The 19,663-nt window shown below is 42.0% G+C and overlaps 1 protein-coding gene across 1 annotated transcript in view; it reads left to right on the top strand.

The window, feature by feature from the left end:
• TPH2 (tryptophan hydroxylase 2) overlaps positions 1–19,663 on the top strand; it is a 90,642-nt gene that overhangs the window by 49,516 nt on the left and 21,463 nt on the right. Inside the window, exon 8 of the mRNA XM_079937610.1 lies at positions 1,756–1,882. Coding sequence (XP_079793736.1) covers positions 1,756–1,882 — 127 coding nt within the window. The remainder of the gene's footprint in view (positions 1–1,755; positions 1,883–19,663) is intronic.

Here is a 19,663-nt window from a genome sequence, read left to right as displayed (position 1 = left end):
ACAGACTTCAGTAGCTGTGGCTCGAAGGCTCTAGAGTGCAGGCTCAGTAGTTGTGGCGCACAGGCTTAGTTGCTCCGTGGCACATGGGATCTTCCAGGACCAGGGCTTGAACCCATGTCCCCTGCATTGGCAGGCGGATTCTTAACCACTGCGCCACCAGGGAAGGCACTATGTTAGCTTTCTTTTTTTCCTCCTCCTGTCTTTAATTTCTTCATAGGTAAAATGAAGGACTCTGATAACATTTAAATTCTCCTTATGCCCTAAAATCCAATGAGTCTGATTCACCACCTTAAGGAGTGTGACTGGAGAGTAACCACCACATATGCTTTTCCACAAATTCAATTTCTGTACAAAAAGGAGGCTGTTGGCACACAGTTGATAGAGAATGAATTTGGAGTTTCTTTCAGTATCATGTCCACGTATTCATTTGGCTGCTTTTTCAACCTGATGTGTCTGGGAAGTGGCTGGCCAGGGTTGGGCATGTGGTTTGAGCTGTGGGAACAGAACTTTTTGACCAAGTAATGCCATATGTCTTACGTTGGCACCCATCGTCTGCCCTTGACCACCATTCCCTTGCTTCAGCCTCATGACCATCCAACTTACTTTATACTTGTGATATTGGTGGTAGTACCTGGCATTTATGTTATAGCATCTATTTGAAGTGATACACTTACGAGGAACTCAGGTGAAATTAGGAAACATCTTTCAGTTACTACCTGGCTCATTAGTTTTTGTCAAGAAAATAAAATATTGTTGCCTTTTGATTCATTTCCAGTCATATATTCCAGGATAGCTTGGTATCAGGAAACGGTTTGTGATTCATGGCAATGACTCAGGAAGGCATCCGCCTTGCTTCATGGTGACACATACCTGCCTTTGCCTGGTCTCTGGCTCCAAGTGAAAGCACAGGCAAATGAGAGAGGATGTAAACTTCTATTATTACCTAGTTCAGGCTAGTCAAAGCAGGGGACTGGGAGGGTCTTCCAGTGGGAAGGCTCAGAAGAGTTGCTTGTGTTATAGACAGATAAATGGTCCACGGGAAAAGACATCTGTTGATGACAATAGGATCTTCTGCTGTTTCCCAGTGCCCTGCAAAGTGTAACATGGGATGCAGTGTAACTTAAGGGTTGAGAACAAGAGTTTAGAAATCATGATAAGCTGGATTCAAGTTTTGGCTTTATCATTATCTGTAGCAAGAATTGGCAAAGTTTTTCAGTAAAGGTCCAGCTAGTAAATGTTTTAGGCTTTGTGGGCCATATGGTCTCAGTCACAACTACTCAACTCTGCTGTTTTAGGCAAAAGGAGCCATAGACAATACATTAATGAACGGGCATGGCTGTGTTCCAATAAAACTTTATTTACAGAAACAGGCAGTAGGCCAGATTTGACCTGCAGCTGTAGTTTGCACACCCCTGGTCTATAGAATATTGCACCAATAAGTTACTTTAATTCAAGTTTCTCTTGAGTATTCAAAGAGACAGTGCATGTAATAAAACACTTAACACATGTTTGGCATATGATACGCTCTTGAAAATAGTAGTCACTATTATTTTGTTAACATATTATATATCACATAATTTAAGATGCCATGGTTGTAAGATGTATCTGGATTTCAGAGTTGATAAAAAATCTTAGGATTGGTGAAATTTGGTAACATTAATTACAGTAGCAAGGTTATAATTAGAATTTTAGGTCTTGTTCTGCCAGTGATAGCTTAACTTGTCTAACATTTCTCTGTGATGTTTTTCTTTTCAGAGACACATGTCACGAACTCCTGGGACATGTCCCTCTACTCGCGGATCCTAAGTTTGCTCAGTTTTCTCAAGAAATAGGCCTGGCATCTCTGGGAGCATCAGATGAAGACGTTCAGAAACTAGCCACAGTGAGTTCATTTTCAACCTGAAAACCCATTCTGTTTATGTCCATTCGTAAGGCTAAGAAAGTTTTAGAGTTACTGACTATGAGTGATAAGGCAAACACTCTGGAGAGGGCATGGCGTCTTTACTTTTCCCCATGTGTGTTCCTTTGAAGCGCAATGTGTTCTTGGCCTATTAACTGTCAAAATCTTTGTATTTTATCCTTCTCATTCAGGGATTGGCTAGATTGTAAATATTTGAGGCTTGCAGGTCATGAGGTCTCTGTCATAACTACTTAGCTCAGCCAGTGTGGTGTAAAAGCAGCCACAGACAGTACATAAATGAATAAGTGTGGCTGTGTTCTGATAAAACTTTATTTATAAAAGCTGGCAGTGGGCCAGATTTGGCCTGTGTGCTGCAATTTGCCAACTCTTGTTCTAGTTCAACGTTTATTTCCTAGAAACATTTGTAATAATGAAAATTATGCATTTATGGTAAAGTAGAGGCTGTACTCAGGATTATTTCTGATTAGTCAGTATGGGTTTGGTCAGACACAATTTGAGCCAGCAATAAGCAGCTCATGCTAAACAATTATTATAAGTGCAAAACCAGAAAAAGAGTTAATAGATACTATGGTCTCAGCAAGGTTCTTCTCAAAACAATCAGTATGAGAGGAAAGGTGTCATGTTGGCGGCTACCTTTAAGCTGCTGAAGAGCCAGCTCTAGCAAGCTCATATGCCACATCCTAGCCCCATTTCAAGGAGCCCCGAGCAAGAAAGAGCAGGTTTAGCAAGCTCACTTAGCTACAGGGTCCAGTCTGTTAGCCTCAATGAGCAAAGGTACTGGAGGAAGAAAATATAGGATCCTAAATTGTGTGTATTTGACACAGACACACATTGATGGCATATTAGGCATGTAGGAATATTCGTCACTCCCACCAAGAAACAAGTGTTCTCCTAGATTTCTTAAGATGCAGAGCCCTTTCAGTATACCTTTGGTTTCCTAATTTTGATAGAGATACAGGAACTGAGAAATATTTTTCTACTAAAAGAGAAATAGCAGTGCAAAAGCCATGCTGTTGGCGTCAGTGTGGAGATGAGCAGGGTTGAATGGGGACTGCGGTGGACTCAGGAGAGCATGCCTCTTCTACAGCACGAGGCTGCCAGATGGGAATGTGGGCCTTTGTGTGGCTGGACCTCCAAAATTTTGAGAGAGGCTGGAAATCTAGATTTCTAAGCGAAATTTAATGATTTAAAAATGTTGGCTCTTGGGCTTCCCCGGTGGCGCAGTGGTTGAGGGTCCACCTGCCGATGCAGGGGACACGGGTTCGTGCCCCGGTCCGGGAGGATCCCACATGCCGCGGAACAACTAGGCCCGTGAGCCATGGCCGCTGAGCCTGCGTGTCCGGAGCCTGTGCTCCGCAGCGGGAGAGGCTGCAGCGGTGAGAGGCCCACGTACTGCAAGGAAAAAAAAAATGTTGGCTCTTAAAAAGAAATCTATCACTACAAGCTGAGGAAAATATATTTGTAGACTGAATTAGGAGCTAGGCTTCCAATCTGTAACCTGTACTCCAGGGATTGTATCTCACCTATATTGGCTATTACTGCGTAACAAGTAATTCCAAAATTTAGTGGCTTAAAACAATAAACATTTATTATCTCATAGTTTCTGTGTTCGGAGATTTGGGAGTAGCTTAGCTGAGTGGTTTTGGCTTAGGGACTTTCCTGTGGTTGGTGTTAAGATGTGGGCTGGGCCCATAGAGGTCTTCAGGTTTGGGAAAGTTCTCCCAAGATGGCTCAGTCATGTGGCTGTTGGCAACAGGCTTCCTTCAGAAGAGAGAGAGAGAGAGACAGAGACAGAGAGAAAGAAAGACAAGGGAAGAGACAGGCAGACAGAGATTGTTACTGAGGGAGGAAGTTGTAATGCCTTTTGTGGCTTGATCATATGCTGATCACATCAGCCACATTTTATTCATTAGAAGGGATTCACTTCAGCCCATACTCTAGGGGAGGAGAATTCGTCTCCACTGTTTGGAGAAAGGAGCATCAAAATATTTGTAGATGTATTTTAAAACCACCACAACATAAGTCCTGTTATTTAATTCTCAAATCTAAGCTCCGGCTTTAGACTCCACATTTTGGAACTTTTCTGTGCCTTTCAAATTTCTCTTGAAATGTTCTGGTTTCAGCCTTTGATCCCTACAGTTTATACTCTTGATCAGAGATGAATGTTTTGCTTACTAGTCTTATTCTGAACAGCTACAAACTGGGATTCAACCCTGCCAGGCTGTGTGTGTGTGTGTGTGTGTGTGTGTGCGTGTGCGTGTGCGCATGCCCATGTGTCCAAAGAGAGGAGAAGGAATGAGGTAGAACTTCATGGATGTGAATGTAGGTAGATCCTAGTGAGTGATCTAATTTCTTTCTTAGAAAGAAAGCAGTTTTATTGTCCCTTTCATTAAATGATGATTGATTAATTGCATCATTCAAACTAACATTTACAAAGAATATGACAGGGTCCTCACTTTTCAGAAATTCATAGTCTATATAGATAAAACTAAGATTTGTCAGAGGAGAGGAACTTTGTGCTGAGTCTTGAAAGATGAGAAAAAGCCAGCCAAGTGAAGGAGGAAAGGAAGAGTAGAGAATTCATTTCTTATTCATTTCTTATTCATTTAGAATAAGAAATCTTTCTGGTTTGGGGGCTACACAGGGAATGCCAGTTCACCAGTTTAGAGGGCAATGCTGAAGCCAAGGATTGCCTTTTGTGTTCATTTTCTATCATTACAATGAACAAATTACTCCTGACTTAAAACAATATAAATCTGTTATCTTACAGTTTCATAAAGTTACAAGTCTGACACACTTCTCACTGGGCTAAGATTAAGGTGTCAGCAGGACTGTGTTCCTCTCTGGAAGCTCTGGGGGAGAATCTATTTCCTTGCTTTTTCCAGCTGCTAAGGGCTGCCTGCATTCCTTGGCTTGTGGCCCCCTTCCTCCATCTTCAGAACAGTAATGCTGCATCTCTCTGACCTTCCTACTATTGTCACATCTGTCTCACTCTCTCACTGACCATTGCTTTTTTTTTTTTTGCTTTTTTTTTTTTTGCGGTACACGGGCCTCTCACTATTGTGGCCTCTCCCATTGTGGAGCACAGGCTCTGGACGTGCAGGCTCAGCGGCCACGGCTCACGGGCCCAGCCGCTCCGCGGCATGTGGGATCTTCCCAGACCAGGGCACGAACCCGTATCCCCTGCATTGGCAGGCGGACTCTAAACCACTGCGCCACCAGGGCAGCCCCTGACCGTTGCTTTTAAGGACTGATGTGGGGTCTACCTGGATAATTCAAAGGTATTCATTCAAAGTCCATGTCTGCAAAGGTGACATATTCACAAGTTCTGGAGAGTAAGACATGGATATCTTTGGGGAGCCATTATTGTTTCTATTTTTACACTTGCAAGATAAAACTAATAATTGAACCTTGAAACCTGTTTTACTAGGGCCAGTGAATTTGGAGAATGAGTAGGTTTTCTTTTGGAATTTATATTCTTTAGTATGGTTCCAACACCCCTGGCCATGGATTGCCCTAGCCCCGTAGCCAAAACCACTTCCATCTATTAGAGATCATTAGATCATTAATCTTGTTTCTCTCACTTTCTTTTGTCCTCTTTTTCAGTTGTTCTTTGCCTAGAATGTACCTGCGTTTCTGTAGAAGCCAGTTCAAGTCAACAGATATTCTTTAAGTGGCTAAAGAATCCTAGGTACCATGAGGTAGGAATAGGGAAAAGACAAAGAAGTTGTACTTACTTCAAAGAACTCACGATCTAGTACACAAAAATACAGAAAACCCAGAGTCAGTGTTAACTTTTATTTACGTCCATAAGCAGATATGTAGGAGAAGTGGATTTAAGGTCAGTCTTCTAAGTGCGTGTGAATTCTGAGTTCATTGTTGGAGACTGGGGCTCAGAATCGGGCAGGGACCAGCAGAGAGGTTCTTCTCTGTACAGAAATAATTGGTGACAGGTTAGGGAGGATGGAGGGTCTCCCAAGGGAGCCAACATGTCTGGAACCTCATAGTAGCTTTGACTTTAAGTCTTTTGAAAGTTTATACCAAAGAGAGTGTAAACTTTCAAAAGACTGAAAAGATTTTGAGTCTCTTCTAAATGCAGTGGAGAAGTTCGGGCTGGGGGTGGTGCCTCACCAAGGTCTTGCCTGATCTGCTCATTTCTCTTTTCCTGATGTTGCATGTTGCCCCTACCTCAGCTCTCTTTGATTTTCTGTCTCTCACAAGCCTTGCAGGTCCAATATTTTCCAATGTTATAGACTGCCCACTTACTTGGAAAAGCGTTTTGCAGACCAAAGAGAAATTTGGAAAGCTTTTTCCATGTGATGGGGAGAATATGGAGGAAGATGGGCTCAGTGTGAGGAAGCTAGGGAGGTTTTTCTCTGAAATGATACTGTAGCTGCCATTGACTTCTAGAACCACGTCCCAGTCCTCAGTTAAAAACAAAGTGAATATAAAACTGCTGGAAGTTGGTTTTAAAAGAAAACACAGGGCTTCCCTGGTGGCGCAGTGGTTGAGAGTCCGCCTGCTGATGCAGGGGACACGGGTTCATGCCCTGGTCCGGGAGGATCCCACATGCCGCAGAGCGGCTGGGCCCGTGAGCCATGGCTGCTGAGCCTGCGCATCCGGAGCCTGTGCTCCGCAACGGGAGAGGCCACAACAGTGAGAGGCCCGCGTACCGCAAAAAAAAAAAAAAAAAGAAAAGAAAACACAGATTCCAGCCAGGCAGTTTCACAGTAAACCCAGGAATAAATAACCTACTGGATGGCATGCATATTAAGGACTGTCAAGCCATATACTGAAGCTAGAAGACCAATTTAAGGACCCCATTGCAAGCACTAAGAGATTAAGAGATAAGCCCTCACTGGGAGGGGTAAAAAGGTCCAATGGTAGGGGAAGCGTGGTGGTTAGCGAGGCCTCTTGGCTGACCAGATGAGAAATGGAGGTATTATTAGCTGATTTCCTCCAAGTTGTGTTCATTAAGTCCCCTGAAAAAGTACTTGAACAAAATGAGAGATGAGATGCACCAAAGGAGAAAAATCCATAGAGGGGACAAATGGAAAACCACAGAAATCACTATTTATGCAGAACAATGAGACAGCCCATATTATTCTTTTACTCTAGGTGAGATTTATATTATTAATGACTCTGTTTGTATAGTGCCTGCTTTTCCTTGTTTAGTGAATTTAAGCACTTTTGAAAAAGAAAGTCATGCCTGGTGAAAGTAGACACTTAATAACTGTCTGTGATGTGCTGTCAACCAATCCATCTAAGACAGAAAACAGCCTCCCCCAAACGTAATGGGCGCCGCCAAAGTCTTGTTTCGTTCAAAGCTGCTTCTGAACTTCTGGGTCTGATTTCAGAGGGACCAGGTGATTGCCTATACCCACTGCCTCTTCTTGCTATATTTCTGCATGATATTTATTTTGACATTTTAATAATGCTCATTTTTGAGAATGAAGCTATCTCTGTTGTTTTATGTGGGCATGGTGCCTACTCCCTGAGAACCGTTTAGATGAAACTCTTTTGTATCTGAAGAAATTGATGATGATGCTTGGTAACTGTATGTGAAATGCATTGTTATCCACGTAAACAATTTGCCCTCTGGTGGATAATGAATAAGGCCGCTGGATTTGGCAGCTGCACCCTTTTCATACTCATCATAGCTGTCCAGGTTCTGTGCATGATAGATCTGCAAAAGGATGCCCCAGAAGGGTTGCACAGCGCGTGCTGTAATTTCCAGACCAGCCATTTCCCACTGTAGTACTGGCTTACATGGATTTAATAGATGAGTGTCTTCTTTAAGGACGCTAATCGTAAGTGCCTTCAGGGGCCAGACAGGTAGCCAGTATGTGTGAAATAGCCTGGTAGAAGATAACAAGGAGTACTGGAGCCTGTGGAGAACTAGAGAATACGCATTACCTTACACCTAAAGGCCTTCAAATTCAAAAGTGAAAATAAAACAAAATGTTCTTTGGCTGCAAATCATGTTTGCAAGCTGAACCAGAACTCTAGGCTCTCAGTTGCCAGCCCTTGTATTTAAAGTTAGATTATACATCATACTATACCATGCTGAGTGACCAGCCCATGCTAGATTCATCTTTATATCATATCGGAGGTTCTCAATGACTGCTTACTGGACAACTGACTATTTTTCCCAAGAAAGGATGGCTATTACCATCTTCATTAGAAATAAGTATCTTATTGCTATTGAGAGGTGACTGGTTTTGCTTTAAACCGTCACAAGCATGACTGTCATACATGTATGCTGAGCATGTGTCAAAGGTTTATTTAACTCAGTCATGAGGGAGAAGCAAGATGGTAGATGTAGCTCCAAGAAGAATTTGAGAGACAGACCATCTAGTCACTGGAAGAAAGAATCCTGGAACAAGGTGCAAAATGTTTTATGTTCTGCAGGGCAAAGAACTGTAACCTTGAAGTTATCTTTTCTACCAGGCAGAAATCATTTGCATGTCTAGTGGACAAAAATAACTTGCAATTTATCAGTCTTCATAAAATTAACAGCATCTGGGCCTCAATCAATATAAATAGGAAGTCAGACAAAGGGTATATTCCCTAGACCAGTGTTTTTCAAACGGTAATGTGTATAAAATAACCTAGGGATCTTGTTACGAGTCAGATTCTGGCCAAGTAGGTCTGGAATGGGGCCTGAGATCTGGCATTTCTGATAAGATCCCAGGTAAAGCTGATGCTCCTCGTTCAAGAGAAGCGGGTGACCGTTACAGGTGCACCTGTTAGACAGTGCTTGAGTATGTCTTTCAAAAGGCATGTGGGGCTTCCCTGGTGGCACAGTGGTTGAGAGTCCGCCTGCCGATGCAGGGGACACGGGTTCGTGCCCCGGTCCGGGAAGATCCCACATGCCGCGGAGCGGCTGGGCCCGTGAGCCATGGCCGCTGAGCCTGCGCGTCCGGAGCCTGTGCTCCACAATGGGAGAGGCCACAACAGTGAGAGGCCCGTGTACCGCAAAAAAAAAAAAAAAAAAAAAGGCATGTGGTAAGCTTTTAGCTTTATTTCCATATTCAATACTTTTGCTAAAAACTAAGCTAATATGGTATTGCCAGGTAAATATTGTGCAGTGTGACATGAGTTTATTTAGGACTTATTCTGGGCCTGAAAATGGACCCTTGTGTCTCTGAGTGCCACGTCACTGCTTCCATTTCGTGTGTCTGCTCTCACACTCTCCTGCCACCTGCTATTTTGCCATCTGACTTATATCATTCAATTTTACAGGAATGCACAAACAGAAACTTGCTGATCAGGTAAATTTAGGAACTAGTCCTAGAAAATTATTGATTTCTCTTTCCCCACATGTTAGGAAATGTAAAGGGACGCCTTTCACCAAACACTGTGTGCCATCCTATGATGCAGATGGCTTCAATTCAGTCTATTCACTTGTCACATCATAAAGGCATTTGAAACAGACAAAGCTGTGCATCATTTGTTGGAGAAAGCAATCAGTAGGAATACACCACAGATGTTTCCCAAGCAGAATAAATCGGCCTCTGGCCCATTTGGAATTTTCCCTCTGCAGAGAGTTTTAGGTTATCCATTCAGTTCTGTCAACCCCAAAACATGTTTACCTTCACTTCCTGATGAAGGGCTTCTGTCACTGGGTCTTGGTAAAGCTGATGAGCAAAGCGTCTTGGCCGAGGGTGATGAAGGAGTAACCAGAATGTGTTACCAGAACATTAGTCTCATGAAATGTTACAATGAGTTTTATGCCAGAAGGGATCAATGGGCAAATATATTTGGGAAAAACTGGGTTAAGTGAAGTAAACAGCTTTGTTTTCAAAGTATAGGATCTTCAGGCCCTTTAATAAGATAATGTGCAGAGCGAATCGTATAAGTGATAAAAATTTTATTTTTACAAACTGACCATGTTCCCTCCATTTTAAGGTGCCATTAAATTAATTTAATAGTTTTTTTTTAAAGGGGAAAAAGATTCAACTAGCAAAATTTTTTGACATTGTTTGTGAGAAGCTCCATTTTAGAAACGTTAAAATGTGAACTTGAAAATTAAGAAAGTACGTTATATGGTCGCCGAAGTCTCTTTTTATGGAAGACATATTAACATCCCAAGCTATTAATATTCCGAGGAGCACAGTTTAAGAGATACGAGTCTAGAATGTTTTTTGAAAGGGTGAAATTCACTGTGAGCAGAGACCTGATCACCAGCTAATTTTTTTGTAGGAAAGGGCTGTCAAAAAATTAGTAATATAGGGTTCTGTTTGTACTTTATCAAAGCAAATAATTTATTAGTTCCAAGTAAAAAGTTTGCATTGTTTGGAGTTTTTGATGGCCATGAATCAAGTGTGTTTGAATTTCCAGGTATAACGAGAACTTTTTTCATGCTGAGAGCAGTAATGAAATATACAGTCAGCCTTAAACTAACAATTGACTATAATTCACATTAGAAGTATAATTGTAAAGGTAACCTTAGTTTATGAATTCCTAATTAATGTTTTCCTGTCTGTGGAGGACCTTAGCTTGTTTCCCGGTCTCTCATGACCTTGCCTACCTGGCTGGGGGTGGGGAACTTTCGGCTTTTAAAAGACTTATGCCCAGCTCTACTTCTTTCTGAAGATGGATGACATTCAAAATGACCATTTTAGGGCTTCCCTGGTGGCACAGTGGTTGAGAGTCCGCCTGCCGATGTTGGGGACACGGGTTCGTGCCCAGGTCCAGGAAGATCCCACGTGCCGCGGAGCGGCTGGGCCCGTGAGCCATGGCCGCTGAGCCTGCGCATCCAGAGCCTGTGCTTCGCAACGGGAGAGGGCATAACAGTGAGAGGCCCGCGTACCACAAAAAAAAAAAAAAAAAGAAGACCATTTTAGTATCTCTACAGAAAGCTCAAAATAAGCCCCAGGCTTATTTATTGCATGTAGCGTCTTTGAACTAGTTCAGCTATTTGGACCATTTGAGACAAAGCTGACAAAAAGCTGGAAGGAGTGCACGTTTATACATTCTTAATTGAGATGTTTGGGTGGATGGTGAGTTTGTGTGTTATTTGCAAGAATAACTTAATTAAAAGTTAATAATATCTATTCCAACTCATTACTTTCACTTTTATGTCTTCTGTGCATGTAGAAAAGTGGTCTTGCCTTGCAAGGAGCCCTGTATTTCTTTAACTAGCCCCTTAGAACTTCACTTCTGTCCTTTGTCATTGTTTTCACTACCCCCTCCCTTGGTCTTTTTCTACCTGAGTGCTCCAAGGCCACACTTCCTTCTGACTATACTCCTTCTGACTATACTCTGACTATACCACACTTCCTTCTGACTATACTACAATATCTTTGATATTGGAGCTAAGGGTATTTTGCTCTAGCTGTATGTTTCACTTACAATATTCATCGTTGACATTACAGGTGTTTGTCATCTATTTATATTATGATGAGAATACCACCGTTATTTGGAATTAAAAAGTGAGCTCTCCATTGCTCGCTATGTTTAGAAACAAATCTATTTGCAATCCGGAATAGTTGTACATTTTTTGCAACTCAACTCTTTCTTCATCATTTGTAACTGTATCCTAGGGGCCTCAGAGAGCTATCATAATATTGCAGATGAAAAAAAAAGACCCCCAACAACCTATTTTAGATATTTAGAAACTCATAAAAATAGAGCTGCTTTGGTACTGTTCATTCTCTGTGTGCTAAGCTCTGTGCCCACTTGATTTTATCCTTACAGTAGCATTGCAAGTCAGCAGTTGGAGTCTCAGAACTTGATGAAGATGCTAGTAGGATGTTTTGATGGAGAGTATGGGGTATGGTGTGGTGTGATGTGGTAGGAAGGGTCTGAACCTCAAGTGAGCCCAGCAGGGTTTGAGTGCCAGCTTTGTTTTTTTTCTAGCTTTATTGAGAGATAACTGACTTATTTAAGTTTAAGGTGTACAATATGTTCATTTGATATACTTATCTATTTTAGAATGACTACCACGATAGCGTTAGCTAACACTTGCATCACCTCATATAATTACCATTTCTTTTTTGGGGTGAGAACATTTAAGATCTACTCTTTCAGCAACTTTCAAATATATAATACAGTGTTATTAACTATTGTCAGCATGCTGTACGTTAGAGCCCCAGAACTTATTTATCTTTTAACTGGAGGTTTCTGTCCTTTGACCAATATCTCCCCTTTCCCCCCAACCCCCATCTCCTGGTAACCACCATTCTAATGTGTGTTTGTATGAGTTCAGCTTTTTTTATAAATTTATTTATTTCTTTGTTTGTTTATTCATGGCTGCGTTGCGTCTTTGTTGCTGCGCATGGGCTTTCTCTAGTTGCAGAGAGCGGGGGCTACTCTTTGTTGCGGTGCGAGGGCTTCTTACTGCGGTGGCTTCTGTTGTGGAGCACGGGCTCTAGGCACGCGGGCTTCAATAGTTGCAGCACGCAGGCTCATTAGCTGTGGCTCATGGGTTCTAGAGCGCAGGCTCAGTAGCTGTGGCACACGGGCTTAGTTGCTAGGTGGCCTGTGGGATTTTCCCGGACCAGGGCTCGAACCTGTGTCCCCTGCATTGGCAGGCAGATTCTTAACCACTGCGCGTACTGCAAAAAAAACCAGGGAAGTCCGAGTTCAGCTTTTTTTAGATTCCACATATAAGTGATATCAAACAGTATTTGTCTTTCTCTGTCTGACTTATTTTACTTAGTATAATACCTTCAAGGTCTATCCGTGTTGTCGCAAATGGCAGGATTTCCTTCTTTCTCATGGCTGAATAATATTCCATATATATATATATATATATATATATATATATATATATATATATATATACACACACACCAGGTTTTTATCCGTTCACCCACTGATGGACACATAGGTTGTTTTCATATTTCAGCTATTTTGAATAATGCTGCAATAAACATGGGAGTGCAGATATCTCTTAGAAATAGTGTTTTCATTTCCTTTGGTTATATACCCAGAAGTAGAATTGTTGGATCATATGCTAGTGCTGTTTTCAAGTGGGGTTTTTTTGGTGGGTTTTTTTGCGGTACGCGGGCCTCTCACTGCTGTGGCCTCTCCTGTTACGGAGCACAGGCTCCGGACGCGCAGGCTCAGCGGCCATGGCTCATGGGCCCAGCCGCTCTGCGGCATGTGGGATCTTCCCGGACCAGAGCACGAACCCATGTCCCCTGCACCGGCAGGCGGACTCCCAACCACTGCGCCACCAGGGAAGCCCTGTTTTCAAGTTTTTGAGGAACCTCCATACTGTTTTCCTGAGTGGCTGCAATAATTTACATTCCCACCAGTAGTAAACAAGGATTCTCTTTTCTCTGCATCCTTGCCAACTCTTGTTGTCTCTTGTATTTTGATGATCTGAGTGCCAGCTTTGTTACTTCTTGATCTTGTACTCAGGGACAAATTACCTTCCTTATTTGTGCTTCAAATATCTTCTTTAAAATGGAGATGTTCTTCTACCACTTGATGCTGAATGAGGAGCAAATAAGATGAAATACTTTTATGCTGTGTGCTGTGCCATTATCATTCCCACGTATGAGACCTACTCGATCTCACCATCACCCCTCAAATCCTAACTGCACTAAAGGCGTTATATTGTTGATTAAATAATTTCAAACTCATTTCAAGCCCCTAAATCCTCTGGATCCTCATCCAGAGCTAACTTCTTCCTGTGATTCAAAAGCCCTGACATTGAATCCTCCTTACTTTCTCTAATCAAAGTAAGAGGGATTGCATTCTTCAAGCACAGAAGATCTGTGCAGTCATTTTAATTTCCATAAAGATGTACAAAAGAAGGAATTTTCTGGTTTAACTACAATAAATTAGGTTTTCAAAATCTTAGACTTGTATTAACAGAAATATCTGTGGTGTAATTCCATTTCTAGCAGAAGCAGAGAGAGATGGTTGAAATATTTTTTATGAAGAAGAATAGCTGAGGTAATGTTATATCGAACTATAGGAATTTAATTACCCCATTCCACAAATGTAGTTTTCAAATAAAGGAGTCGAAAGGATTTCCAAAGCTATTCTTCTGAACTGTGATATAACAACCCAGAACACATTTAGTAGATGTAAAATGTATTACTGTACATTATGAGCCACAGTGAATGAAAAAATAATAAGAAAAGCGACGTGAGATTGAACACACAGTGATTAAAAATCTCTTTGCTGCCTTTGTAGAAATATTGTAATTTGCTTAGAATTTCATGTATTTGTCACTGTAAGGATGGGCATTTCTGGAATATTTCTGATGGGTGGATATCATACTGGGGAAAGGTCTCCCGGAAAATGGAAATGCTCTCATTTGAGGGCTTCGGTACAGACTAGGTGTAAATAAGAAATGCTGGGGGTGGGGGGGAATACATCACCTCAGGCCCTCATCATTCTTTTCAGAGTCTGAAAGTCTGTCCTTTATAGTGTCCATATAAAATCATGAAAGTTGTTAAGAGAGTAAATCCTAAGAATTCTCACCACAAGGAAACACATTTTTTTTTTTGCTTTTTCTTTTTTAATTGTATCTATATGAGATGATAGATGTTAACTAAACTTCTTGCGATTATCATTTCACAGTATATGTAAGTCAAACCATTATGCTGTACACCTTAAATTTATACAGTGAATTATGTCGATTATACCTCAATAAAACTGGAAGAAAAACTATTCCCTTAGCAATGAAGAGACGGCAGGGTGAATTAGGGACTCCTTTACTGAGAAGTCTTTACAAATCTTTACAAAAACCTTCATTTCTCTTCTTTATTACAAAAATGACACATATTCATTGTAGAAAATTTTTAAAAATGGATAAGCAAGGAAAAGAGTCTAAAGATCATTTGTAACATCACAGCAGAAATAACCAGTGTTAATATTTTGGTATAGAGCCTCCTAGTTTTTCTGAAAGGTCATTTTGCCACGTCAAATAAGAACTTAGTAAAGGGGAGTCTTGGCTTCGGAAAAAGAAGCAGCAAGATGTTCATCCATTTATCAAACACTTGTGCTGTCAGGAGGGACTTTATCTTTTACACCAACAGAAGAGAGAATAAATTGGAAGTACTCTAGAAATATGGGGTTTATGACTTTTCACTCAGGTAAGTTGCAAAGTGTTTTAGTGAACATCAGATGTAGCTAATGAGTTTTGTTTGCTTTTCCTTTTATTGTTTTGAGAAAAACGTTAGCACATAGCACTTTTTAAAATTGAAATTTGGTTTTCATATATATTTTAATCTTCAGTCTTCAAATTTTGCATTTTTCTTGTCCCCATTAGTGAGTGCTACTTTTGTCTAATGAATATTCACCCCTCTTCCTGTTCTTTTTTTGGGTAGGATCATGAACCTCCTTCCCCATAGTACTTGATCTCAGATAATCATACAGGTAGGGAGGAAAAGGGAGAGCTGGAATGAAATAGAGTGAACCCTCCTATATATGACGACACTAGGTGGTTTTCCTTGAGCCTGTGCACTTTAGGGACTTGCTAGCGAGGCAGTATAGTGTCGTAGGTATTCAGAGTGCAGGCTTTAGAGTCAAATTACGTGGCTTCACATCCAGCTCTATCACTTACTGGTTGGGTAGCCTTGGATAAGTTAGTTAACCTCTCTGTGCCTTAGTTTCTTCATCTTTAAAATGAGAAAAATAAGATATCAACTCTTGTAGCTCTATTGGGGATTAATGAAATAATGCATTGTAAAGCTGCTTAGCACAGAGATGTGTTCAATAAATGTGAGCTAGTGTATTTGACATGATCGCACTCATAGGCATCGAGGTGGCCACATCAGTAAGACTCAAGTGCAGGAAAGGTCCCTGGAGGGTATTTCTACTCTTCGGGTGACACTGGTTAGTTCTGTAACTTTCAACAACTCAGGTTTTCCCTTCTGAAATGCAGACTCTGCAGTTTATATTACAAAGGGGTTTTAGATGGAGCCATCATGCTGCTTTGCAATGTAAAGTGTTTTAACCATAAATAATAAGGGCAAGGCCTCATCTAAATGATGTCAAGCTTCTGCCTGGAGATGGAGGAGGCCTCCCCTGAGTTAATAGCATACCTCCCCTGAGTGCACATAGAGAAAGGCAGGTTGCAGGAGACCGCCGGGGAGAACAAATGAATAAATATTGTTTGTGCCAGTGAGAGCACGTGAAATAGGAATTCCTGACTAAACTTTTCAAGCAGATCAGGAGTGATGCTGTTCATTGGTACATGCAGCACTCCCTGAATAACTCAAGAAAGCCATAAATTTGGGGTTTCAAATCTTGGCTGCCCACTCCTTATGAGTTCAAGTTCCTGAGAATTTAAGACAGGTGTTTGCAGTTTGGCTGTAAGATGGCTGCATTAACACAAAAGTATGTAAGGAAGTTATTGGAAGAATTCCAGAAGATGTTGTTTGCTCTAGTTTTGAATGTGTCTCCATATTTATACACAGAGGTCCTAGGTTGGTGTCTAACTAGCAAGGCTTGAAAGTTCTCTGTAATAAAACAAGGGGAGATACCTTAAAATAACATACTTCAGAAACGTTTAAACGTTTAGCTCTCATAAACACTGTTTTTGCACTGTTCACCTTTTCTTCTCTCAAATCTAATTAAGAAGAGTTCTTCCCAAGATAAAAGATAAAAGTCATGGCTATAACTGGCTAGAAAGGGGCATTGGACTCTGCTTCTTTGTACAGATGTTTAGCAAAGGCATGACTTTGCTGGATTTCTACTGCATATCTTTTCCATAGCTCTGATAGAATGAATTATGGCCCGTTCATTTATTCATTCAGTGAATGAGCATCTACTATGTGTCAGGCGTCAGGAATTCAACTGTAAAACAGGTAGGCATGGTCCTGCTTCTTGGGGACTTGCAGTTTAGTGAGGGATACAGATAAGGATTTATTTATTTATTAAGTTTTTTTTTTTTTTTTTGATGTGAACCATTTTTAAAGTCTTTACTGAATTTGTTACAATAGTGCTTCTGTTTCATGTTTTGTTTTTTTGGCCCTGAGGCATGTGGGATCTTGGTTCCCCTACCAGGGATCGAACTTATACCCCCTACGTTGGAAGGCGAAGTCTCAACCATTGGACCACCAGGGAAATCCCACAGATAAGGATTTAAATATAACTTAAGTGCAAAGACAGGGAAAGGAAGGCGCTTGGGTCAGGTCAGGTTCAGGGAGAGGAATGCATGATCAAAAGTGGTTTCCTGGGGGAATACTTTCTCAGCAGTCAAGTTATTATTTTTTAATTTGCTGTTATATATGCTTACTGAGAGAATAGATGTTAATACTTCAGGGAACATTTGCATCTCAACAGGCTTTCTTCATATTGCAAAGTGCCTTAAATTGGGTTTCAGGAACTGTTGACCTGTAATTAAGCCTGCCATCGCCTATCCAGAAGGGGACTCTCTGTAGCATCAGAGTCCTGAGACAAGGGATGAGTCAGCCATGAACATGGCTATGGTCTTAGTCACCTCAGAGCAGGGAACCTTCACCTAAATCTCAGCTCTTGCGTTGATTTAGCATTTGACACATGTTTATTCATTTGAGTCTCACAATGGCGCTTCAAGATAGGCAGGACTCATATTATTCTCCCCTGGCACACTCCTTGGTATCCACATGGTGCTATACACAAAATTGGTGCCCAGTAAAAATTTGGCAAGGAAAGGAATCTCCATTTTATAAATGAATAAAGGGAGGCTTAGACAAGTGAAGTGACTTGCCCCAAACCGTACAGTACAATAACGGCAGAGACTGAGCTGCTGGATTTTCTGCATCCTGACCTCGTGCACCAACCCACTTCTCAGGAGTTTAGGATGTCAAGGCAACGTGTGATCCGCTGAGGCAGCAGAGACATGTGCTTGGTGTCCTGGAGGCAAGTTATTGTGACAGCAGTGGGATTCGGGCTCTTTAAATCATGCTACCCTCTAAAGGGATTACAGAGGCTTCTGCTCTGGTTAATGTCTGTGAGGAAAAAAAAAATAGAGTCTACACCTTGATTAAACTTAAAAAATGGCCTGCATTTCCAATTCAGAGGCCATCACGTGACCATCTAGATTCCTAGCGTCTCTTGAAAAGACCAGCGCCTCTGGCAGTCAGACTGCCTTTACCCAAGGACACTCTTGGCAAGCGCTGAGTTGCTGTCCCCATTAAGTGGGATACATGATACTGAGTTGGGAAGTGAAGTTTCATCTCCAATCACCTGCCCTTTACTGCTCAGGGGACTCTGTTGACCAGGGGACGGTAGAGAGAACAGAGGGAATGGCATTCTAGGCAGCAGCAAACATACCAGTTCTCTTGGTGGCCAGAGCTAGAGGGTAAGTTTGGTTAAATAGCTTCTCACGAGACACCAAAATATTTCAAGTTTACTGTCTCATGAATTCTCACTATCCTTTAGCAAATCTTTTTTGTGCCCATCAAATAATGCATCTGTATCCAATGTAAGTAGATTGCTGTAGTTTAAAGCAATACTATGTAGTATTTGGTTTTGTGCTGTGTAATATCTTTTTTTTTTTTTTAAGATGTTGGGGGTAGGAGTTTATTAATGTTATTATTTATTTTTGCTGTGTTGGGTCTTCGTTTCTGTGCGAGGGCTTTCTCTAGTTGTGGCAAGCGGGGGCCACTCTACATCGCGGTGCGCGGGCCTCTCACTGTCGCGGACTCGCTTGTTGCGGAGCACAGGCTCCAGACGCGCAGGCTCAGTAGTTGTGGCTCACGGGCCTAGTTGCTCCGCGGCATGTGGGATCCGCCCAGACCAGGGCTCGAGCCCGTGTCCCCTGCATCGTCAGGCAGATTCTCAACCACTGTGCCACCAGGGGAGCCCTGTAATATGTCTTTTCAGCATAAACATGATGTATTTAATTTTCAACCCAGCCTCATTTATTGTAGTCTCAGCTCTCCTGAGCTGGGTTAGTTGCAGTACTGTTGCTCACTGGCAAGGCTCAGAAGACTGGGCTTCCTGTTATGGCTGGTTTCTAGTGTGTGTTCCCCACTGGCCCCGGGTAGGTCTCTGATGTGCTACTTGACTGATCTAGGGTCCACACCCTAGATTGAAGGCACCTAACCCAGTGCAAGCCAGGCCAGGATGACCGTAGGCAAGCTAGACAGGCCCCTATCTTTCCTGACACACACCAAGCTCAGCTGTCACAAAGGTGACATAAACATCAATTCTAGGGCCTGCAGTCACCGAGAACAGAGGCAGACCGGATGGTGTAGTACAAACAACATGGACATTGGGGGTCAGGCACAACTGATTCCAGTCCAGCTCTGTTGCCCCCAAACTTACCCAAGTAGCTCAGCCTAAGCCTCAGTCTTCCCATTGGTAAAATGGGGGGTGTGATTTAGCGCTGGGACATAATAAGAATTCAATGAATGTTAGTTATTCATTTATTTTTCTCCATTTTGCAGACAAGGAACCTAAGACTCAGAAAGGCTAGGTAACTTCCCTAAGGTCAGGGAAATGGCAGAGCCTGTCTTTGAACCTCGGTCTTCTGCTCCAAAGTCAAGCTCTCAAACCACCATATCATGTTACCTTCACATCGCCTGCCTCTGGGGGTTGTGGTGAGCATGATGTAAGGTGTTTAGCTCAGTGGTAGAGTGTAGGTTTCAGTCATTGGCAGTGATGATTAGAGGTAGGGGAGCTCAACTGAGCTGAAACTCTATCTAGAGCTTCAGTTACCTATAGACCCTTGTTGTCACAGGGACCCCAGTTCATAGGTAAGTCTTTCCAACCCCATTTACCCATATAGATGGTTAGTGTTGACTCTGAGTGTGAGAGATGATGATGGTAGTGGTGTTGGTTAGT

This window comes from Stenella coeruleoalba (assembly GCF_951394435.1).
Source record: "Stenella coeruleoalba genome assembly, chromosome: 11".
NCBI classification, from domain to species: domain Eukaryota; kingdom Metazoa; phylum Chordata; class Mammalia; order Artiodactyla; family Delphinidae; genus Stenella; species Stenella coeruleoalba.
The sequence above is the reverse complement of the archived record's forward strand: the minus strand, read 5'-3'. Positions and strand labels throughout refer to the sequence as shown.